This window comes from Bubalus bubalis, chromosome 17 (assembly GCF_019923935.1).
Source record: "Bubalus bubalis isolate 160015118507 breed Murrah chromosome 17, NDDB_SH_1, whole genome shotgun sequence".
Classification (NCBI taxonomy): Eukaryota; Metazoa; Chordata; class Mammalia; order Artiodactyla; family Bovidae; genus Bubalus; species Bubalus bubalis.
Window position 1 is genome coordinate 60,761,287 of NC_059173.1, and position 25,471 is coordinate 60,786,757.

General features: G+C 38.9%; 1 protein-coding gene and 1 non-coding gene across 3 annotated transcripts in view; one reads left to right on the forward strand and one right to left on the reverse strand.

Annotated features, from left to right (window-relative positions):
* Positions 1-5,602: 5,602 nt before the first annotated feature.
* Positions 5,603-25,471, reverse strand: part of TTC29 (tetratricopeptide repeat domain 29) — a 271,190-nt gene continuing 251,321 nt past the window's right edge. For both annotated transcript variants that reach the window (XM_044930502.2, XM_006065705.4), the window contains exons 12-13: positions 8,997-9,066; positions 5,603-8,456 (exon numbers count right to left, since the gene is read on the reverse strand). In XM_044930502.2, coding sequence (XP_044786437.1) covers positions 8,432-8,456; positions 8,997-9,066 — 95 coding nt within the window. In that variant the 3' untranslated portion in view covers positions 5,603-8,431. The remainder of the gene's footprint in view (positions 8,457-8,996; positions 9,067-25,471) is intronic.
* LOC112580016 lies at positions 24,707-24,834 on the forward strand. The gene has a single exon (XR_003104382.2). It is a non-coding gene; the product is annotated as a U6atac minor spliceosomal RNA (small nuclear RNA).

Below are 25,471 nucleotides of genomic sequence, written 5' to 3' on the forward strand. Positions count from 1 at the left end.
TCCAACCAGTCCATCCTAAAGGAGACCAGTCCTGGGTGTTCATTGGAAGGACTGATGCTGAAGCTGAAACTCCAGTACTTTGGCCACCTCATGCGAAGAGTTGACTCATTGGAAAAGACTCTGATGCTGGGAGGGATTGGGGGCAGGAGAAGGGGACGACAGAGGATGAGATGGCTGGATGGCACCACTGACTCAATGGACATGAGTTTGAGTGAACTCTGGGAGTTGGTGATGGACAGGGAGGGCTGGCGTGCTGCAATTCATGGGGTCGCAAAGAGTTGTGCACGACTGAGTGACTGAACTGAACTGAACTGATATACCAATTAAAACAGGCATCCCATTCTATCTGTTCAGCTTGGGATCCCCTGTTCTTGACTGCATTTTTTAAAATTATTTATTTTAATTAGAGGATAATTATGTTACAATATTGTGATGGCTTTTGCCATACATCGACATGAATCAGCCATGGGTGTACATGTGTCCCCCCCCCCCCCCCCCCCGTCCCGAACCCCTCTCTGACCTCCCTCCCCATTCCATCCTTCTGGGTTGTCTCAGTGTACTGGCTTTGAGTGCCCTGTTTCATGCATTGAACTTGGACTGGTCATCTGTTTCACATATGGTAATATACATGTTTCAGTGCTATTCTCTCAAATCATCCCACCCTCGCCTTCTCCCACAGAGACTCATCAAGGAAAAAAGGGAGAAGAATCAAATCAATAAAAATAGAAATGAAAATGGAGAAATCGCAACAGACAATCTCAGCAACTTCTTCTGCTGCTGCTAAGTAGCTTCAGTCGTGTCCGACTCTGTGCGACCCCATAGACGGCAGCCCACCAGGCTCCCCCATCCCTGGGATTCTCCAGGCAAGAACACTGGAGTGGGTTGCCATTTCCTTCTCCAATACATGAAAGTGAAAAGTGAAAGTGAAGTCACTCAGTTGTGTTCGACTCTTAGCGACCCTATGGAATGCACCAGGCTCCTCTGTCCATGGGATTTCCCAGGCAAGAGTACTGTAGTGGGATGCCATTGCCTTCTCCGATTATCAGCAACTATATGCCAATAAAATGGACAACTTGGAAGAAATGGATGAATCCTTAGAAAAGTATAACCTTCCAAAACTGATCTAGGAAGAAATGGAAAATCAAATGCACTTTTCAAAATGTGTGTGCTCAGACCCTAAGTTATGTCCCATTCTTTGTGACCCCATAGACTGTAGCCCACCAGGTTCCTCTGTCCATGGAATTTTCCAGGCAAGAATACTGGAGTGGGTTGCCATTTCTTACTCCAGGGGATCTTCCCAACCCAGGGATTGAACCCATGGCTCCTGCATTAGCAGGAGGATTTTTTTTTTTAACCACTTGAGCCACCTGGGAAACTGCTTTAAATGAGTGATCTTGTCTAACTGGAGTAAAACTTGTCCATCTTTGTAGATATCCACGGCTTTTGACATCATTGTTCCAGACAGGTGGGCCAAAAGTTGCAGCGCCTAACTCTTTGAATACAAAGGATCCCATTCTCAGTTTGCCTTTATCTACATGAAACAAGACAAATGAACCTATGATTATATTGGAAAGAACCAAGAAATGTTATTGTATGCTGGCCAAAAGACAGCCCTTTGTGTACCACTACCATTTCCTGTGGAACTTTGGACATGCGAAAGGATTGAACCAATAAAGCCCAAGGACTGGGAATTGTGGACTGATTCAAAACAAAATGGAGAACTGCAGCTGCCCCCAAGCTCCCAGTGTGACATCTGGGGATGGATTCCAAAGAAATGGGGTACTGTGGACTAAGCCACTGACAGTTCCCCAGGTGGAATCTGAGCTGTGTTATCCACTCAAAACCCTGGGAATTTCAGTCTGAAAGGCCAGGGATTTGGGTCTAGGCAGAATTGTCTGCCAGTTCAGCTGGGCTCCAGGCTGAATCATGTAACAGTTCAAGTTGACCTGTCCAGTAAAGGAAAACCAGTTAGACCAGGAACTTGAATGTAAGAAGAGCAGAGCTCAAAACAAGAGGAACTCAGCAAAGGGCCCCTTGGAAATGATGGGAAAGACAGAGAACTCAAAAGCGTTCTCTGGCTGCCACACCTGTGTTTCCCATTGTCCCCAGATGTCGATCACGTCACTGCCACCCAATCTGTTAAAAAGCAAAATTCAACTGAGTGCATTTGAAAATCTAATTGGCTTTAGTCAGCAATTCATGAATCAAGCAGCATCCCATCTAGTGCACAGAAGGGTGCTTCACAGAGTTCTACTAAATTGGGAGGTTTTTATAAGCAGAAGGAGGGTGGGGCAAGGAAATTATTAGCAAAAGAAAAGACAGACTTGTTTCAGGCCAGGTCATCTTCTTGGGGAAAAGGAAGGGCAGGGTTTTATTACACTGGTTACTTCATTAGTGCATACCAGGAAATTTCAGACTGTCTCTTTAAATGGCAGGATCCTGGGAGAGGCTGAAACTACAGCTGAGTCTCGGTTTGCTGTCGTGTGGGATGACTCCACCTTGGGACTGTTATTTCTTTTTTTATTGTTATACAGACACGTTTGGAAAATATACGTATATCCCTGTTTCCACCAGTCACCTTTATCAAATCTTTATCTTACTCTGTACTTAGTTCAGGTAGGAATTTTTTAAGAAATACAACATTACAGATACAGATGCTGTCTTATGTGTATCCCTCTATGATATCATTTCTTCCTTCCTTCCATAGAGATAATCACTATTCTGAATTTGTTGTTAATTATTTTCAAGCTATTTTGTTTTGTAGCTATATGCATGTATACGAGTGTATAAAATATATAGCATTGTTTCACATGTTAAAATTTTTAAATACACACATTGTTCTATAAGTATACATATAATGTACAAATTATTCTGAAACATTTCTTTTTGCACAAAGTTAGTTTTTGGAGATTTGTCTTTGCTAGGCATACTAGTTCATTTATTCATTTATCAACTACCTCATATGGCTTCTATCGTACCAATACCATGGTGAATCCATAGTCATTTTAATAGATATTTTTCAATTTTCACTACCATAAACAAGGACACAATAAAAATTCTCAGTTTGTCTCATTTCTTTAGGGACTGTGCTTAGAAATGGAATTTCTGGTTCATACATTCTAAGTATCTTTACCTTTATTATCCAATACAGTGTCAGATATACTAGTGTCCAATTGTTCTCTAAAATGTTTATTTCTCCATATCCTCATCAAAACTTGAGGTTATTAGAATTTTTTATTTTTTTGTCAAAGTGGGTGAGTACAGAATGCATTTTCTTATTTTACTATGATTTTTCTGATTAACTGTGAAGTTGATATTTTCATATTTTATTGACTCTTTGGAGTCCTTTGCCTATGGATTATTCTTATATTCTGCTCATTTTTCTGTTATGTTGTTTCTTATTGATCTTGTAAATTTCTTGCATTCTAAATACTAATAGTTTATTGGTTGCATATATTTCAAATTATTTTTTTTATTTATTCCATTAATACTGTGTGTTTGGAAGGGGTGGGAATGTATATCAAAACATAAACTTTTACCTTGACAGGAAATTTTCTTATTTATCATAGCACTTACAATGGGTCAAATATTTTCCTTTAAGTACTTTATACATATTAACTTATTTTAAATTTGATAAAACTCATGAGGAAGGTGAAATAGATGCTATCATTATCCCATATTATTTTTATTGTTACTTCAAAAGTAACAGATTTATTGAGATACAATTTGCTCATCACTTATTTATAAACATAAAGCTCACACTTTTAAAAATTGCACAATTCAGTGGTTCTAGTATATTCACAAAGCTGTGCAACCTTTATACATCCCATTCCATGACAGACTACATTTTATTTTTTCATCTGTCAGTTTACGGACATTTGGGTTGTTCTACTTTTTAGCTATTATGAGTAATGCTGCTATGACCATTTATGCACACATTTTTGTTTAAATATATATTTCCAATTCTTTTGGGAAGATATCTAGGGGTGGAATTGGAATTTCTGAGTTTTAAGTTAATTCTGTATTTAATTTTTTGAGGCACTGCAAAACTGCTTTAGAAAGAAGTTGCATCATTTGATATTCCTATCAGTAATGTGTGAGGGTTCCAATTTCTCTATATTGTCCTGATCACTTGATATTGTCCATCTTTTTTTTTTGTTATAGTTAGCCAAATGGAGATGAAGTGATCTTGCAGGTCTCTGTTCAAATATTACTTCCTCAGAGAGTCCTTCCCTTATGGCCCTTCTCCATTATTATCTATCACATCTCATTTATATCCTTCAAGTTTTTATAACAATGTGTCTTGTTTATTTACTCATTTGATAAGACATCTTTTGTGTTCTCCATCATGAATGTTGGCTCCATGGATACATTAATAGCTTCTCTGTCTTGTCTCTGATCATTTACAATATCCTCGGTGCTGTTGCTTTAATAATAACAGTTCAGGACATGTAGTTTAAAAGCTAGAATAAATCAAGAGCATTTTGACAATTAACAAAGGTGAATAAACAACTTCATTGGGAACCTCAGTCTTGAATGAGTTGCTGCTGCTGCTGCTGAGTCACTTCAGTGGTGTCCGACTATGTGCGACCCCATAGACGGCAGCCCATAAAAAGCAATTATAGTTTTCTACGGCATGTGAAATTGGCAAAACAAAGAGGATTTCTTATATCCTTGATGGCTTCCTTCCATCCTTAAAATTTCCCCCTTTTCCTTTTTTTTTTTTTAAGTTTAGATTGAACCTGAGTTGAGTGGCTGATTTAGAATCAGAAAGTCTTAGAGTTGGAAAGGATGAGAAAAATATCATGTAGCTCATTTTTCTGATTAAGAAACAGGGGTCAGGGGGCCTCCCTGGTGGTCTAGTGGGTGAGAATCTGCCTGCTAATGCAGGGGTCATGGGTTCCATTCTTGGTCCGGAAGCTTCTCACATGCCATGGAACAGCTAAGCCTGGACTGCCACAACTACTGAGCTGGTGCTCTCGAGCCTGTGAGCCACAGTTACTGAGTCCCTGTGCTGTAACCGCCGAAGCCCACTCTCCTAACAGCCTGTGCAATGAGAATCCCATGCTCCCCAACGAAGAGTAGACCCTGCTAGCCACAACCAGAGAAAGCCTGTGTGCAGCACTGAAGACCCAGCACAACCAAAAGCAAATAAATACATCTTAAAAAAAAAGGGGGTCAAAAATGAGGGAATTTTTCTCCCAAGGTCACAGAAGAAAAAGTAGAAAAATTATTTTGTTTTATATTTATTTATGTATTAATATGCCAACAATACATGCTCATGGATTTAAATACAGAAAATGAAAAAAAAATTCTATCACTTGTAACTCGAGCTTTTATAAGTAACTATTAACATTCAGTGGTGTATCTTTCAGGAATTGCTTCTATGCATATTCAGTAATATAAATGTAAATACAAATACTAAATCTGTGGTAATTTGTTGCAGCAGCAATAGAAAACTAATATGCCTAGTATGAAAGGTATTACTGTTGTTGTTGCTTAATTGCTAAGTCGAGTCTGACTCTTTTGTGACCCCATGGACTGTAGCCTGCCAGGTTTCTCTGTCCATGGGGATTTTCACAAGAATACTGGAAGGGGTTGTCATTTTCTTCTCCAGGGGAGACCCAAGGATCGAACTGGCATCACCTGCATTGGCAGGCAAATGTTTTACCACTGAGCCACCAGGGAAGCCCATGAAGGATTAATACTGCTATAAATTATTTGACTAATTACTTATTATTGGGTATTTAGGTTGAATCTATTAATAGGTTTTGTTTATTCATATACTAGCCTGCAAAAGGAACTTCAATAAATAGCTTTGCATCTTCAATATTTCTCACTTGTCTAATTATTTCCTGAGACAAATTCTTAGAGGTGAAACTTCAGGGTCAAAAAATGTTTAAAGGCTTTTGGTACATGCTGTCAATTTGCTCTGAGATTTAAAAATTTTTTATTTTTTACAACTTACACTTCTACTGCTTTGTTTTACCTACCATTGTAACATTGGTTATTTTTTATTCTTTTCAAATATTGATCATATGGTAGATAAAATGTTAGGATTACAGTGCTGCTTCAATTTGTATTTCTTTGACCACTCGTGGGTTCTGAACATGTTTTAAAGTTTAGGGATTACAAAGGGTGAGAAGCTAATTGTTCTCTGATGGCAAAGTTATTCACCCTGGTAAATTCTTTATTGTCTAACCAAATAATGATGAAAAACTTTTTTTAATATTGATACAATTCATATATATATATACATATAATTACAGCTATATAAAATGTAAAGTTATTATATATACATTCAAAAATTTGGAGACAATAACAATATAATCAGTTGCAATCTCATTGTTTATGGGTATGATTTTATGAACTGTTATGTCAGACAGAGCTTGAGAAGTTAGAAACAAAAGCAAGATGTTTGGAAACAAAATCAATTTTTAGTAATATATAAACGAAACCTAGAGCATTTGTATCTTTTTCTTTATTTGATTTTCAGTCAATTCGGGTTTTCTTTCTTTCTTTTCTTTTCTTTTTTTTTTTTAACAAAATAAGGCTCTCCAAATAATTACACGACCACATTATTCTCCAGGTCACTGTTTATAATTTCTGTGGTATGTATGTAGGGGGCAGGGGGAGAAGAGATAACTGTCAATTAGTAATAATGTTAATACAATACATTCCTTAAAAAATATCTGGGTAAAGTAACCTCGGAAAGAAGGCATTTAAAACTTTTCAACTTAATGGAAGTCATTTCTTTTTCTAAAGACTCCCTATATTTCACCTTTAAAGGAGACTCTTGAAAGTTAACCAGAAATGTCTTCTACATTTCTATGTATACTATCATTCCTGTGCAGACACAATCACCGCCCTATGAGAGGAAAGGAAGGTCCCTAGAAGGGAAGAAATAAAGGAAGAGAATAAAGATAAAGGGTCCTTTAAAAATTAGATCAGTGCATATCTACCCCAGGATATTATCAATGTTAACCTAAAATGTGGGAGCACAAAAATATTTGTTTATTGTAACCTGGGATACATTTTTTTTTTTTTTACCACTTTCAGGGATTCTTATGAGAAAGTATGAAAAGTTGAAAAGGCATGATGATATTGTACCAGTTCTTTAAAGAAGAACACGAAAGCTCAAGTAATTGTGGTACATTATGGAGTGCTGTATTTTAGGTGCTGTCTCTTTGATAAAAAAGGAATTAGAGACCATTGTAGATACGTATACCTTCTCAGTGAGTGGTCCTCGCTGCATTATTTATGGAAGGGCCTTTTATAGGTAAGACCTAGCATTTGATGTGGTTGTGATTTGCATCTGTCATCATAAGAGCTTGATTTTGTTTTCAGTTTCACAAATAAAAATGACTCAAATTGAAATTTAAGGAGAAACCAGCAGAGAAACCTTTTGATTAAATCTATCAGAAGGGAGAACAGTGTGGCTGTTTAGCATTCGATCGTAAATTCTAGTTTCTACTGACCTTCCCGACAGGCTTATGTTTCATACATCTACTGTCCTGAAGTGTTTTCAAAAATGTGGGGATTAAAAATAGTCTCACAAAACTTTCCAAACATCTTTTTAAGGGATCTTAAAATTAGTTTAAGAAGACACTCTAGCAAAAGGCTGCTATTACAGAAGTGGTTTTAGAAGGGAAAAATAAGCATCTGTTACTTGGATTTAGAGCTTCAAAGCTAGAATTATTCTTATAAAGCAAATAAAAGTTTTCTCATAGTCAATCTTTTTAAACAGTGAGATGAGATGGTGTATTTGTAAAGAAAATGCTTCAGGAAACACTTTACATTGTGGTAACAGAATCATTTTGGTCTTTAATAGTTTTTATTGTTAAAACAATAAAACGTACTATACACAATGTATAGTCATGTATGTGGAAAAATTTTAACCAGTTATGTATAAAAAGTAAAATTATTCTCACTTTCCCAGGTAAAGCAAACTGTTGGAGCAGTAGTTACCAACATGGTAGTCTCTGTTGCTTACAATCCGTTTACATATATTAAAAAGATTCTCTGGAATTTTAATAAATCTTTACCCACCTTTATTCATCATAGATTTCCTTAAGCTTAAAATGATTTTCTCATCAGACACAACCAAATTTCGATTCTAAAGTAGCACTATTTCTTGTAGAATAATGGATAAGAGGAAAATTTTACAGTTTAGCTTATGGATAATTATTGGTATTCCTAAGCACTTGAGATAAATTTATTTTTCAAGAATTTAAATGTTTTAGACTAAATTGGTAGCAAATTGTAATACAAATTCCAATGAAAACATAGTCATAGTTTTGTTATAACCCTATCTTTATTATAACTCTATTTGTATTATTTGTTAACATACTCCTGTAACAGATATTGAAGACTGAGGTGGTATGATAAATTTCTTCTTCCTTTGTTGCTGAATCAAAAGCTGGTTTAAGTGTCATTTTTTTTGATTACCTGAAAATCTGAAATAAATTATGAAATTTTATATTGGGCTAGAAAGTTAAAAACACACACACACACTTGCCACATTACAACTGACCTTGAACAACATGAGTTTGAACTTTGGGAGTCCACTTATACACAGACTTTTTTCAACAGTAAAGTACTGTAGTACTATATACAATTGGTGGCTGGTTGAATCTGCACATGCAGAGCTGAGGATATGGAGGAAACAAGTATATGAAGGGCTGACTATAGGTTATATGGATCCTTTCCACTGAGTGGAGGAGGGTTAGCACCCCTGACCTCCATGTTGTTCAAGGATTGACTGCATTTTGTATTCTGTAATTTTTAGACATAGCTGAAAAGATTAAAAGTACTTAACTTTATGTAAAGTACATTTGTGATTTTTTTTTAAATACTGTGTTTCAATATTATCTATGACTTATCAAGTGTTAGATAAAGTTACTTTATCTGTGTGTTTGGAGAACTACATTGTATTAATATTTAGTATCTTGTATAATGTGGATAGTTAATAGAAAGTTTAACTTGATTTATCATACCCACTGGATTCCTCTTCCGAAAACTCTGAGGTGTGATATAAACTTTCCATTGTGGATCTTCTAGACTCTCCTAAAGAAAAAAACATGTATCCCTTTAATGTTTTATCTCAAATACAGTTTACAATTCTTTCGAGTTTGAACCTGGAAATCCCTTTTCCGGGGTATCTGGTGTCTCAGACAGTAAAGAAACTGCCTGCAATGCAGGAGACCCAGGTTTGATCTCTGGGTTGTGAAGATCTCCTGGAGAAGAGAATGGCAACTCACTCCAGTATTCTTGCTTGGAGAATCCCTTGGACAGAGGAGCTTGGCAGGCTACAATCCATGGGGTGGCAAAGAACTGGACACGCTGAGGGATTAACATAATACAACAACAACTCTTACTCTTATCGGCTGTGTGTAATGTAATGTTATATAAACAAAGCTGTTATGTATCACTTGTGTTACCAGGGCAGATAATATTGGGCAAAGATGGCCACAATGATATCTCTCACTCTGCATGTTCCTTAGAAGTATGACCTTGCCATTCCCCCTTCAAGAGGTAGAATCCAATTTCCCTCCTGCTGAAACTGAGCTAGGCTTAGGACTCTTTTGTAATCAATAGCATGTGGAGGAAGTGACTGCATGAGTTCTGAAGCTACATCAGAAAAAGCTATGCTGCTTCCATTTGATTCTCTTAGGATTCTTGCTTTGGAGGAAGCCAGTCGCCATATAAGAAATCCTACCACCCTGAGATTGCCGTCCTGCAAGGCCATGTGTAGATGCTCCAGTTGACAGTCCCAGATGACCTTCTAACCATCCTACCAAAGCTCCAGTCAGTAGCAAATCCACCCATCTGTCAGTTGAGTATCATCACTAGGTAACCTCAACCGATGTCTAGCCAAGCCATATTGGAATTCCTAACCCACAGAATTCTAGTGATATATGAAACAGCAACCGGAATAGCCACTGTTTGAGGATCAGATGACTTGTTAAACAAAAACTGAGAAGGACAATTAATTTAGAGACCTATATAAAGCATCCAAATAATAGGACTTAGGAAACTTAGACATGAATAGACACACTAATTTGTTACTTAACCTTCTTATCTGCCCTTCCACTTTTGACTTGAATGAACTGGGATGTATCTAATAAGATGCTCTTTATCCTTGCTGATGACAGGTGTCCATGTCCCTCTTCATTTCCTGCATTCTACTTTTCATAAAGTTTGGCACATTTCATATTTGGTGTCTATCTCTCACTTCCACAACTCCTGAAATATTTCCACTGTATTCTCAGTTTGTTTTGTGAAATTTCTTTTCGTTTCTTGCTCTGACAGAAACCTGGCTGTCCTCTGAGGATACTGCCAGCCCAGAAACCCTTTTTTCTTTTCCTTGGTCCTCTTAGTACTGGACTTGGAGATGGGCAGGTGTCCTCCTCCCTATTATTCTTTTTGAGGGCACTTGCCTTCCCTTCTTCTCTTCCTGAAACTCACATCGTCAGTTACATATTCAACTATTGTTGTGACCCACCTGCAAGTGCAGTATCCTCAGTTCTTTGGATCACTGGCTTATTGTCACTTTCCGACTACTTTCTTAATTTAGCAACTTAAATGTTCATGTAGAAGGCTCTTTCGCCCTGGATCTCAATTCTTTGAGATCTGTTCTTTCAGACTGTGTCTTTACCTTACTGCAGCCACCAGTTCCCGTGTGCATTCTGACTTCATCACTACCAGTAACTGCACGTTCAACTAGCTGACTACCAGCTTTTATCCTTTCTAGATCACTCCTTCTATCACCCCACCACCAGCAATTCTTCAACCCTACTGGGATTTCCAGTTCTATCATCTTTTCATTGTTCCTCTCTGTTTTGATTTCCTCTTTCCCTTCTTTGAGCCGTTTAAATTCCATGGTCATTCACCCTCTTGCATAAACGCTGACTTCCTTACCCTTTTCTCACTTTGTTGTACTCACTTGACAAAACTATAACCCTAGGTAAATCCAACATGCTGCCTATTCCTGTCGTGAAGCATAAGGCTCAGCTGGAACAACATACAAGTGGGTCTCACTTTAAATTCATGGTCACAGACATTAGGGGGAACCCTTCACGGCTTCCCACGTGGCATAGTGGTAAAGAATCTGCCTGCCAATACAGGAGATGCTTGATATGCAGACTCAATCCCTGGATTGGGGAGATCCCCAGGAGTAGAAAATGGCAACTCAGTCCAGTGTTCTTGCTTGGAGAATTCCATGGACAAAGGAGCCTGGTAGGCTAAAGTCCATGGGGTCTCAAAGAGTTGGACAAGACTGAGCCTGCATGCATGTCACGTCATTAATATGTTCACGCCATCCTATTAAACATTCCTAAGTCCATTCATCATTGGAGAAGGAAATGGCACCCACTCCAGTGTTCTTGCCTGGAGAATCCCAGGGACGGGGGAGCCTGGTGGGCTGCCGTCTATGGGGTCACACAGAGTCAGACACGACTGAAGCAACTTAGCAGCAGCAGCAAGTCCATTCATTCTTCCACTTTCCTAGATGACTTATTTACTCTTTTTTTTTCCATTTTCCAAAACCTACAACTCTCCATATGCATCATAATTCTCATCTGATGATTTATTTTCCATTTTCATAGAGGAAATAAAACATAGTAGGAAAAAGCTTCTATAAGCTCTGTGCCAAGAGATATTCTCTTAATTCTGCTCTGCATGTTTCATGTCCCCATGCTCCTATCTAAGGCCAACCCCTCTACTTCTTTACTAGATCTCATTCTCTCTTGAATACACAAGACATGGCTCCAGTAATTCCTTCTGTCTTTCACTTATCAGTTTTTTTGTACTCTCCCAAATCTTCCCCATCAGCATATACAGATTTGGTTGAAGACACATGAATAAGTTCTCATCAATGAGTGTGGACAGAATGATACACACTGCTTCTGGGTCTGAGCATTAGGCAGTGGGCATTCATTTCTCCTTAAACTTTCCATTTCCTCAATCTTGAACATGGAAAATTATGATGTGGTTCTGACCATGCAGATGGTAATGACATCCAAGTCAGTGGTTCTCAAGTGGGTGACTTTTCTCCACAAGGAAGGTTGGGAAACATCTGCAGATATTTTTGTTGTTAAAATTGGTAGGTGGAAGTGCAAGTGGCATCTGGTGGGTAGAGACCAAGGATGCTGCTAAATACCTTGCAACGCTCATGACAGACATACCATTCTCCCCAACAAAAAAATTAATTCAGCTCAAAATTTTAATAGTGCAATATTGAGAAACCCTGCCCTGGAGGATGGTAGAGCAATAAGACAGAAGGTCATGACCTTCTGAATGCCTGTGGGACTACCTTGTAAATGTAGACAGCTCACTTCAGGATTAGGGAAGAAACAAACTTCCATACACTTAAGCTACTGTACCTTTGGGACTCTTTCTAATAGAAGCTTAGCCTTTACTTTAACTAATATATTCCATCACTCTTTGAAGTAAAGAACTACCTTGGGCTTCTCAGTTGAATATTTTCAATGCAATATAGAGAACCATCCAGACATCCTAATGCCTGTTTTATACTATCTAATGTCTTCAATTCAGCATTCCCTTTGGTTTGGCAGGGTGTAACAATATTTCTCAAACTGGAGAAATTGTTCCTGGACTTTCCAACTTTGAAATTATACCTGGCTGGTCTCAAATAATTGTTTAACATTCATTTCCCAGGTGTTGAGCCAAGGTGATTTTTATTGTGAAATATTTCCAAGTAGATTCTCTAAGAAGAATAACTGTATCTACAGCTTTTATTTTACTCAACTTGGGTCACAATTTCTGGTTTAAATAAAAGACATTTACACTCGCTGTGTTGTTGTTCTTCAGTCACTCAGTCATGTCCAACTCTTTCTGACCCCAGAGACTGCAGCACACCAGGCTTCCTGGTCCTTCATCATCTCTTGGAGCTTGCTCAAACCCATGTCCATCGAGTTGGTGATGCCATCCAACCATCTTGTCCCCTGTCATCCCCTTTTCTTCCTGCCTTCAGTCTTTCACAGTTTCAGGGTCTTTGCTAATAAGTCAGCTCTTCACATCAGGTGGCCAAAGTATAGGAGCTTCAGCTTAAACATCAGTCCTTCCAATAAATATTCAAGATTGATTTCCTTGAGGATTGACTGGTTTGATCTCTTGTAGTCCAACGGACTCTCAAAAGTCTTCACCAACACCACAGCTCAAAAGCATCAACTCTTTAGTGCTCAGCCTTCTTTATGATGCAAAACTCACATCCACACATGACTACTGGAAAAACTATAGCTTTGACTATACAGACCTTTGCTGGCAAAGTAATGTCTCTGATTTTGGTTGGTTACACTGCTTAGGTTGGTCATAACTTTTCTTCCAAGAAGCAAGCATCTTTTAATTTTATGGCTGCAGTCACCATCTGCAGAGATTTTGGAGCCCAAGAAAATAAGTCTGTCACTGTTTCCATTGTTTCCCCATCTGTTTGCCATGAAGTGATGGGACCAGATGCCATGATCATTGTTTTTTGAATGCTGAGTTTTAAGCCAGCTTTTTCACTCTCCTCTTTCACTTTCATCAAGAGGCTCTTTAGTTCCTCTTCACTTTTTGCCATTAGGATGGTGTCATCTGCATATCTGAGGTTATTGATATTTCTCCTGGGAATCTTGATTCCAGCTTGCACTTCATCCAGCCCAGCATTTTGCATGATGTACTCTGCATATACATTAAACAAGCAGGGTGACAATGTACAGCCTTGTTGTACTCCTTTCCCAATTTGAAACCGGTCTGTTGTTTCATGACCAGTTCTAACTGCTGCCTCTTGACCTGCATGCAAGTTTCTCAGGAGGCAGGTCTGGTATTCCCATCTCTTTTAGAATTTTCTACAGTTTGCTGTGATCCATACAGTCAAAGGCTTTAGCACAGTCCATGAAGCAGATGTCTTTCTGGATTTCTTTTCTTTTTTTCTATGGCCCAACAGATGTTGGTGATTTGATCTCTGGTTCCTCTGCCTTTTCTAAATCCAGCTTGAACATCTGGAAGTTCTCAGTTCAAGTACTGTTGAAGCCTATCTTGGAAAATTTTGAGCATTACTTTGCTAGTGTGTGAGATGAGTGCAATTGTGTGGTAGTTTGAACATTCCTTGGCATTGCCTTTCTTTGGGATTGGAATGAAAACTGACCTTTTCCAGTCCTGTGGCCACTGCTGAGTTTTCCAAATTTGCTGGCATGTTGAGTGCAGCACTTTCACAGCATCATCTTTCAGGATTTGAAATAGCTCAACTGGAATTCCATCACCTCCACTAGCTTTGTTCTTAGTGATGCTTCCTAAGGCCTATTTAACTTTGTACTCCAGGATGTTTGGCTCTAGGTGAGTGATCATACCATCGTGGTTATCTGGGTCATTAAGATCTTTTTTGTATAGTTCTTCTGTGTATTCTTGCCACCTCTTCTTAATATCCTCTGCTTCTATTAGGTGCATACCATTTTTGTCCTTTATTGTTCCCATCTTTGCATGGAATGTTCCCTTGGTATCTCTAACTTTCTTGAAGAGATCTCTAGTCTTTCCCATTCTGTTGTTTTCCTCTATCTCTTTGCATTGTTCACTTAGGAAGACCTTTTTTTCTTTTCTTTTTTTTTTTAATTTCTGCTTGCTATTCTTTGGAACTCTGCATGCAGATAGATATATCTTTCCTTTTCTCCTTTGCCTTTTCTTATTTTCTTTTCTCAGCTATTTGTAAGGCCTCCTCAGACAACCATTTTGCCTTTTTGCATTTATTTTTCTTGGGATGGTTTTGATCATGGCCTCCTGTATAATGAACCTCCATCCATAGTTCTTCAGGCACTCTATCAGATCTAATCTCTTGAATCTATTTGTCATTCCCACTGGATAATCATAAGGGATTTAATTTAGGTCACACCTGAATAGTCTAATAGTTTCCCCCACTTTCTTCAATTTAAGGAGTTCATGATCTGAGCCACAGTCAGCTCCTGGTCTTGTTTTTGTTGACTGTATAGAACTTCTCCATCTTCAGCTACAAAGAATATAATCAATCTGATTTCAGTGTTGACCATCTGGTGATATCCACGTGTAGAGTCATTTCTTGTATTGTAGGAAGAGGGTGTTTGCTATGATCAGTGTGTTCTGTTGGCAAAATTCTGTTAACTTTTGCCCTGTTTCTTTCTGTACTCCAAGACCAAACTTGCCTGTTACTTCAGGTATCTCTTGACTTCCTACTTTTGCATTCCAGTCCCCTATGTTGAAAGGGACATCTTTTTTTCCACTGTAGTAGGAAACCTTAACAAAGGTTAACTTACATAAAGGAACTTTTGAAGTTATCATCCAGGTGTTCAGAGATTTCTGTTCACTTACAATAAGGTGAGAATCATGGGACGGTTGACTCTTGGTTCCATCTTGCAAAAGCACTCAATTTGATTCCTAACCTACTTTTCCTGCTGTATGTCTGACTTAAGGTATGATTTGGGATGTTTGACCTGTAGGTCTTCAAGGAAGCTGGAAGATTAAGACCCATATCACTCCAGCAAGGGAGACCAGAAACAGTGCAAACTTGAGACTGTGGTATTTTCTTACACTGCTTACCATTTCAATAGAAACAGGTATCTCCTTGTTAATAATAGTGAAAGTGAAAATGTTAGTTGTGTCCAACTCTTTGAGACCCCATGGACTATAGCCCGCCAGGCTCCTCTGTCCCTGGAATTCCCCAGGTGACAATACCGGAGAGGGTCGCTGTTCCCTTCTCCATAGGATCTACCCCACCCAGGAATCAAAACTGGGTCTTCCTGCATTGCACGCAGATTCTTTACCATCTGAGCCAAAGACTCTCAAAGCATAGATTCCCATAAGTGGGCAAGAAAAGGATCTGATTTCACCAGCTTTTAGCTTAATCTTGTACCAAAGAGCAATAGAATAAGTCAACGATGCTGAATTGCAATAAACCTACAATCCCATTCCTTTACACGAAGACAATGGCATATAATTTTCATATAATACAGTATGATACACAAATGAGATTTTAAAAATGCTATCTGGAAGTGAGTATAAATTGAAATGGAAAAGATGTTACCTGGTAGTTCTGTGGCTGAAAAGGTGAATGAAATTTTATCATTTTGCCATGCAAAACATCTTAGTGGTCTTACTAGAAAAGGGTAAATAATAACTCATATGTAAAGGTTGTGTCAGAGTTTATAGACTAGACCCCTGGTAATGGATTCAACCTTTCCACAACAAATCAAAAGTATTGTTGTATGCTCACATGAATATACAGCAGTCATTACCTTAAATTTAAAACTCACTATAAGCAGCAAACACATCGAGCAGGATATGAAGGCTGTATTGTATCAGTGTGGTCTGCAGAGAATTTCTTCATAAGGTTTTTGCCTTGTTGAAATATGTGTTGCAGTTCAAAGCTAAAGGGATTACTTCTGAATAGTCATCATAGAGGTTGATTACGTTCGTATATTATATTTAGCTGGACCCTGCAGGCTATTACTCCATTAGGTCTGCTGGTCCTGCTATTGGCAAAAAGTTGATCACCTCATGTTAAAAGACCGTGCTTTCTGTTGACCTTATCAAAATGTCTCAAAGGGTTTTGTTAAAAAATAAAATTCGGATTGTGTTTTATGAAAATGATTAAGAATAAATACCATGTATGAAAACTGCTTGTATCTTCTGGGTGATTGTAGCACTATGACATTGTTAATGAGGAGCTTATATTTTACTTTTGCATCACAGCACAATTTACTTAAAGCCATAGATTCAATTTTAGTAGAAATAGCTCTTTATCATGCCGAGAGTAGAGAGTCTCAGAAACTGATTTCCAAAAAATGGAGAAGTCACTACCCCTGCCCCATGTATTCAGATCATATAGAATTAACACCATGGAAGTAAGCCCAGTATATCAGCATTAATAGAGTAGTACATCAACAATGGCCTATTACAATGTGGTTTTAAAAGGTAACTGTACTGAGAACAGAGTATATACACTGAAATTTGTCATTCACACTTGATAATCAAAAAAATCCCTTTAAATAAATGAATTAAAATTTAACTGCTTATCCTCTAGACAGCATTATATCATTTCATTCAGTTAATCACAACAGTAGAAAAAGTTTAAAGAAGCAAGTTGAATATATATATACTTATAATCCTGAGTCCAATTGCCAATATAGGGCATATTTTAATAAACTTGACTTTTAACCTATGTCATTAGGAATGAGCTACAGATTAAGTAACAAAATGAAATTAGATCTTGGACAAAGATATTGATGGGGATGGTTTTATTATTTAAAATAACCTATATACAATTTTCACTAGAATCACATTACAAAAGCTTTCCTTTGGGAACCAAGATGATTTTGAAGCTATCTCAACTGAATGGCTCATCTCTGAATTATTATTCCCAGGAGTGGTGATGGGTTGGCACAGACATGTCCTTTTGGGCATGGTCCTCCTTGTAACTGATGGTGTGTAAAACGGCTGGTCAGGGATACAGCCTGTGAGCCTGGAGCGCAGCCAGACACACATTATGGCCTCATTAGCACTGTTCTCTCATCGACTGAACTCTTCAGCAAGGGGAAGCTTCCTAATATTCCTTGTACTCACTTGCCTTTAACCACCTCACTTGATACTCACAATGGAGGAAGAGTGGGTATCAGTCAGGAGGAAGCAGATGGCACATTCAACTGGGATTCTGAAGGGGCCATTAAGAGACTAGGGCATTAAATGCTGAAGAAGGTGTGGAGAAAAGGGAACCCTCTTACACTGGTGGTGGGAATGCAAACTGATACAACCACTATGGAGAACAGTATGCTGCTGCTGCAGCTAAGGCGTGTCAGTCGTGTCCGACTCTGTGTGACCCCATAGACCGCAGCCCACCAGGCTCCTCTGTCCCTGGGATTCTCCAGGCAAGAATACTGGAGTGGGTTGCCATTTCCTACTCCAGGAGAACAGTATGGGGATTTCTTAAAAAAACTAGAAATAAAACTACCAGAAATTCCACTACTGGGCATATACTCTGAGGAAACCAGAAATGAAAAATGCACAGGTACCCCAGTGTTCACTGCAGCACTGTTTACAATAGCTAGGACATGGAAGCAACCTAGATGCCCATTGGCAGATGAATGGATAAGGAAGGACGTCGTGGTATATATACACAGTGGACTATTACTCAGCTGTAAAAAGAAACGTATTTGAGTCAGTTCTAATGAGGTGGATGAACTTAGAACCTATTATACAGAGTTCTGAAGTAAGTCAGAACAAGACAAATATCACATATTAACTGGGAGGGATTGGGGGCAGGAGAAGAAGGGGACGACAGAGGATGAGATGGCTGGATGGCATCACCGACTCTATGGACATGAGTTTGAGTGAACTCCGGGAGTTGGTACTGGACAGGGAGGCCTGGCGTGCTGCGATTCATGGGGTCGCAAAGAGTCGGACACAACTGAGTGACTGAACTGAACTGATGGAATCTAGAAAGGTGGTACCGATGATCCTATGTGCAGGGCAGCAAAGGAGACACAAAGAACAGACTTTTGGACTCAGTGGAAGGAGAGGGTGGGGTGCTTTGAGAGAATAGCATTGAAACATACACATTATCACATGTAAAATATCCAGGGGAAGTTGGTTATATCACACAGGGCACCCAAAGCCAAGCACTTTGTGGCAACTTGGAGGGCTGGGGGTGGAGGGAGGTGGGAGAGGGGTTCAGGAGGGAGGGGACATATATATGCCTATGGCCGATTCATGTTGATATATGGCAAAAACAATCACAATACTGTAGTTATCCTCCAATTAAAATAAATTAAAAAGAAGAGAGAGAGAGATAAGGGCAGAACTTGAACAACAAGGGATGCTGAGGCACTCAGTGACTGGCAGTGGAAAGATGCTATGCCATTATCTTCCCCAGGCCAAGAGTAAAGGGGGAGAGGACGGCGCTACTGGACTCGGGAGTGAGGGATGAAAGTTTAGAACGGGGCTCACCCAACCGAGCCTAGAAGCGGCTGTGGTGTCACAGATGTCAGAACTGAGCTGAAGCCAGGGGTAAGTGCGTAACTCTCGGCCCTTTTACCACATAACCTCTATTCCCTGGCTGAAGACTCCTTTGGATTAATCCAAACTAGGAACACAGAAGGCAATGAAATTGTGAGATGCAGTCTGAAGTCAGTCTCCTGGGATACACAGCAAAGTGTGAGAATGGCTTTTGTGTGTGTGAGGGAAAGAAATTGCATATAATAATCACAAAGTGCACATGTCACCAGTTTGGGCATGTGAAGCATGGCTTAAGTGTCAACATCCTTGATGGTAGTATATGATTTGATGCTTCTTTTTTTCCCTGACTTTCTTTCCCTTTTTTCTTTTTTCACCCCCACCCCCATTTTTGGTAATACTGGTTTGTCATTCATGGAACTTCTCATTTTATAGTCTATAACAATTCTGTGAACAAAAGCCTGAGATTACAGAGTCAGTCCCACTTTACCACACAAACAAAACAAAAACAACCAAACAATCCCCACCCTTGACCAAAACAAAACAAAACCAAACCATCAACATTTTCTTGGTAATACTTTCCTACTTTTTGTTAACAAACAAGGTAATCCGTTCCATTGGTATTTTGAGGCAGAAATCATGATGTGGTTATTCTATATCTGATGAGTATAACAGTAAAGATATAACAAATTTTAAAGCAGGATGCATCTTTTAAATTTGGGTAGATTTGGTAGATGCTCTTAAACTGACCTGTGGTCTTTTATACTTCAGGTTCTCAGTTCAGCTCAGTTCAGTCCCTCAGTCGTGTCCGACTCTTTATTACCCCGTGGACTGCAGCACGCCAGGCCTCCCTGTCCATCACCAACTCCCAGAGTTTACTCAAACTCATGCCCATTGAGTCAGTGATGCCATCCATCCATCTTATCCTCTGTCATCCCCTTCTCCTCCTGCCTTCAATATTTCCCAGCATCAGGGTCTTCTCAAATGAGTCAACTCTTCGCATCAGGTGGCCAAAGTACTGGAGTTTCAGCTTCAACATCAGTCCTTCCAATGAATATACAGGACTGATTTCCTTTAGGATGGACTGGTTGGATCTCCTTGCAGTCCAAGGGACTCTCAAGAGTCTTCTCCAACACCACAGTTCAAAAACATCAAGCCTTCAGCACTCAGCTTTCTTTACAGTCCAACTCTCACAACCATACATGACTACTGGAAAAACCATAGTCTTGACTAAATGGACCTTTGTTGGCAAAGTAATGTTTCTGCTTTTAATGGCAACCCACTCCAGTATCCTTGCCTGGAAAATCTCATGGACAGAGGAGCCTGGTGGGCTGCAGTCCATGGGGTTGCAAAGTGTCGGGCACGACTGAGCCACAACACTAACACTAACACTAACACTAGGTTGGTCATAACTTTCCTTCCAAAGAGCAAGCGTCTTTTAATTTCATGGCTGGAGTCACCATTGCAGTGATTTTGGAGCCCCAAAAAATAAAGTCTGACACTGTTTCTCCATCTGTTTGCCATGAAGTGATGGGAGAAGATGCCATGATCTTCGTTTTCTGAATGTTGAGCTTTAAGCCAACTTCTTCACTCTTCTCTATCACTTTCATCAAGAGGCTCTTTAGTTCTTCTTCAATTTCTGCCATAAGGGTGGTGTCATCTGTATATCTGAGGTTGTTGATATTTCTCCTGTCAATCTTGATTCCAGCTTGTGCTTCATCCAGCCCAGCGTTTCTCATGATGTGTTCTGCATATAAGTTAAATAAGTAGGGTGACAACATACAGCCTTGATGTATGTTTCCTCCTTTCCTGATTTGGAACCAGTCTGTTGTTCCATGTCCAGTTCTAACTGTTGCTTCCTGACCTGCATACAGGTTTCTCAAGAGGCAGATCAAGTGGTCTGGTATTCTTATCTCTTTAAGAATTTTCCACAGTTTGTGGTGATCCACACAGTCAAAGGCTTTGGCATAGTCAATAAAGCAGAGGTTTTTCTGCAGAGGTTTTTCTGGAACTCTCTTGCTTTTTCGATAATCCAATGGATGTTGGCAATTTGATCTCTGGTTCCTTTGCCTTCTCTAAAACCAGTTTAAACATCTGGAAGTTCATGTTCACATATTGCTGAAGCCTGGCTTGGAGAATTTTGAGCATTACTTTACTAGCTTGTGAGATAAGTGCAATTGTGCGGTAGTTTGAACATTCTTTGGCATTGCCTTTGGGATTGGAATGAAAACTGACCTTTTCCAGTCCTGTGGCCACTGCTGAGTTTTCCAAATTTGCTGGCATATTGAGTGCAGCACTTTAACAGCATCATCTTCCAGGATTTGAAATAGCTCAACTGGAATTCCATCACTTCCATTAGCTTTGTTCTTAGTGATGCTTCCTAAGGCCCACTTGACTTCACATTCCAGGATGTCTGGCTCTAGGTGAGTGATCACACCATTGTGATTATCTGGGTCGTGAAGATCTTTTTTGTACAGTTCTTCTGTGTATTCTTGCCACCTCTTCTTAATATCTTCTGCTTCTGTTAGGTCCATACCATTTCTTTCCTTTATTGTGCCCATATTTGCATGAAATGTTCCCTTGGTATCTCTCATTTTCTTGAAGAGATCTCTAGTCTTTTCCATTCTATTGTTTTCCTCTATTTCTTTGCACTGATCACCAAGGAAGGCTTTCTTATCTTTCCTTGCTATTCTTTGGAACTGTGCATTCAAATGGGTGTATCTTTCCTTTTCTCTTTTGCTTTTCACTTCTTTTCTTTTCTCAGCTATTTGTAAGGCCTCCCCAGACAGCCATTTTTCTTTTTCCATTTCTTTTTCTTGGGGATGGTCTTGATCCCTGTCTCCTGTACAATGTCACGAACCTCCGTCCATAGTTTATGAGGCACTCTGTCTATCAGATCTAATCCTTGAATCTATTTCTCACTTTCACTGTATAATCATCAGGGATTTGATTTAGGTCATACCATTACAGGTTCTGGTACATAGCAATTCCGTTTTCAAAGGCTTCTGTTAATATTTGAAATCTATTAAAATTTATACAAGGATCAGAAGTATATTCAAACTCAAAATTATAGGTTCTTTTTCCCCCTTAAGCATCATTATCTTAAATACAGAATGGAGGCAGACCGGATGAAGAATTGAATTGATTACATTGACATAGAATTATCCTGAATTTCTTTTTTAGGATATCTAAACTTTTAATGAGAGTATCTGATTCACATTTATCAATCTGCCCCAACACTTTCTTAAGATAAATAAATACAGTGTTGATGTCTTCATACGGTTTTAAAAATTTCTCCAGTGAATGCCACATTACAGAGTCTGCATTTTTTTCTGGTCAAGATGGAATAACCAAAATCAGATTAGTGTTTTCTATGAAACCACCCCATTTCTCCCTCCCAAACCCTGTAAATCTCCCACTCTAGATCTAGTAAATCAGAATCTGCATCTTAAAAGGATATACCAAGGTCGTCTGCTTGCTCACTAAAGTTTGAGATTCACTGTTTCGTATAAATTTCTTTTCTTTTATCTACTATTTAACATTGGAGCAAAACAGCCCATTTGGTAAGAGGAGGGAGACCAGGTTGTCATTTGTTCAGCTGCAACATTCAGATCATGAGTAAAAATGAAATTCGTTTCTGTGGATTGAGAGTGTATTTTGTATGAGTGGATGTGATAGAACTTTTCAAAATTTTTAAATTAAAAAAATCATATCCTAATTATTGTCAGATATTGTATTTTATTGAAGAGTAGATGAAGACCAATGGCTGTGTTAGTTTCTGTTGTACAGCAAAGTAATTCAGGTATACACACATAATACATAGATATATATCCTTTTTCGTATTCTATTTCATGCATGTTAAATTGCTTCAGCTGTGTCTGACTCTTTGTGGCCCCATGGACTGTAGCCCGCCACGCTCCTCTGTCCATGGGATTCTCCAAGCAAGAATACTGGAGTGGGTTGCTATGCCTCCCTCCATGGGATCTTCCCGACCCAGGAATAGAACCCACATCTCCTGCATTGGCAGGCACGTTCTTTACCACTAGCACCAGCTGGGAAGGCCATATTCACCCTCACTCCAGTGAATTCAAAAGAAGGACGGTGAGTAACAGGAAAGCCTCTTAGGTAGCTGTATTGTGTTAGGCTCAGAGAGGAAGATTTATTTGGCCTTGAGAAGAATTGCTGTGGAAAGGCTGTCAAGTTCCTAATTGTTGTTTGTCTATTTTCTTGTCTTTTAGAGATGATTTCTAAAGTAGTGGTTTAAAAAATTTGCAACATGCCCCAGGATCTCCCTGAAGACCACTAACAGGACAACGGCTTGGGCAATGAGGAATTTAAGCCAGGGTTTCCATCGGGTGTGTTGCTGCCTTTATTTCATTATACTTTGACTCAACCCCTGATGGATTCAGCTTCATAAAGTCAGAAAAAGAGAGAAAGAAAAGCAATTTATTCATGTTTTCACTGGAACTCACTGCAGACATGAAATTTCTCTAAAAATGCAAATCATTTGGTGCAACACAAGAGAAACTCGGTAACTAAAGCTCTTAGAGGAAAGCCCTTTCCCAGAGCTAATGTTTTTCCGCCCAGTGATTGAATAAATCGATCCATTTATTACAACATCTTCACTTTAGTTTTTTTTTTTTAATCCCTAGATGAATGTGTCTAAGGGTACTAGAGGACTTTTCTTTAGCACTAAGAAAATTGATTACACTTGTTAATTTGGCTTTTAATCCTAGATATAGCAAAACAAATACCATAAACAAGTATACAAGAAATCAATATAGATCTGTTCAATATCAGATTGATCAAAAAAAGGATTTAGTAAGATTGTAAGATGTAAAATGCCAATGTCCAAACAAAGCCCTTACTTATGTAATATGGCTTTAGACGAGCTCTGGATCTGAGAGAAACTATTTCTGAAAACAGAAATGGTGTGCTTTTGTTGCATTAGAGAAAAATCCCCAGAAGGCCTACCTATCCAAGGTATTTAATGTGAATATTTGTTTTTAAATGATTTCTTGTCTTTTGTCCACCCAATCTTGTTAATTCACAGAGCACCCTATCGCAGGTTTTTCATGTTACATAAAGCCAGAATTACACTTAACAAGTGTAAGGTTGGTCATAAAAAATAGATAAAACAACATTCTTAAAAGCTCAGATATCACAAGGAAAGGTTGTCAGCCATTCTTTTCAGAGAAGGTGAGGACAATGAGAAATAAAAAGTATACACAAAGACTTCTGAAATGCTGCTTAGACCACCTCTGGGTCTAAAACCATAGGTGCTTTGTAGAACCCAAATAGCAATCCATTTGCTCAGTGAACACTTTTGATTAAGCATATTTTAAATTCCCCTTGTATAAAAATGAGTGAGAAGAAGATTAATGCTACTTTACTGTTCAAATGACACAAATTTGAACAGGGCTTTTCCAATAGTGGGTAGAGCTTATGTTCAACACACACTGTGTCTGTCCACTGGGAATCGCTTTTCAGTTGTCATTCATTCAACAGATATTCACTGAGTACCACCTGAGTGAAAAATATACATTTGAAAGTGTCAGATTCTGGGGTATAGTTGGTAGCAGCATTCAGGTGAGATGGATTCAGGACTCCATGGCTGGGGAGAGGGTTGTAGTGGAGGACTCAGTCTATAATCACAGCATGAGTCTCTGTACTCGTGCCTGGTCTTCAGAGAAGAAATGAGAGTCTTATGTATGATTTGTTAAAGCAATTAATATTGCTATATGAAAGGACAGAAGGTTAGCACTCCCCTGGACAAGGATGGAAGAGGTCCTCAGGCCTGACAACATGCATATGACTGCCAACACAGGAGACATCGGTTCAATCCCTGGGTCAGGAAGATCCCCTGGAGGAGGAAATGGCAACCCACTCTAGTATTCTTCCCTGGAGAATCTCATGGACAGAGGAGTCCGGCAGGTTACAGTCCAAGGGGTTGCAAAGAGTTGGTCAAGACTGAACAACAAACAACTATGAGGGACCAGAGGGTCTGGAAAAAAAAAAAAAACCACTAAGACATTAAGAGAATACATATAAATGCATTTAAGTGCTTGTATCAGGGAAAATAAGCCTGTTGGATTTCCCATGGTCAGACTCAGAGTCTTTGATAGGTTGACTGGTGGGTCAAAAACTTGAGGAGCAAAGAATCTCTGTGTTAGAGTTTGTATCCTTAATGTGTGTACATTACACACCTGCACGTGTATTTTGACTTACAGATAAGTCATTTTTGAAAAAATATTTGTGGTTTGAATATAAGTATGTAATCACAATTTTTTGTAATCTTCAAATTATAGATTTTCTCTTCTGAAAAGTAATATATTGATCCCTGTACCTTGCATGGTACCTTCAGTTCAGTTCAGTTCAGTTGATCAATAGTGTCCGACTCGATGACTCCATGAATTGCAGCACACCAGGCCTCCCTGTCCATCACCAGCTCCTGGAGTTCACCCAAACTCACGTCCATCAAGTCGGTGATGCCATCCAG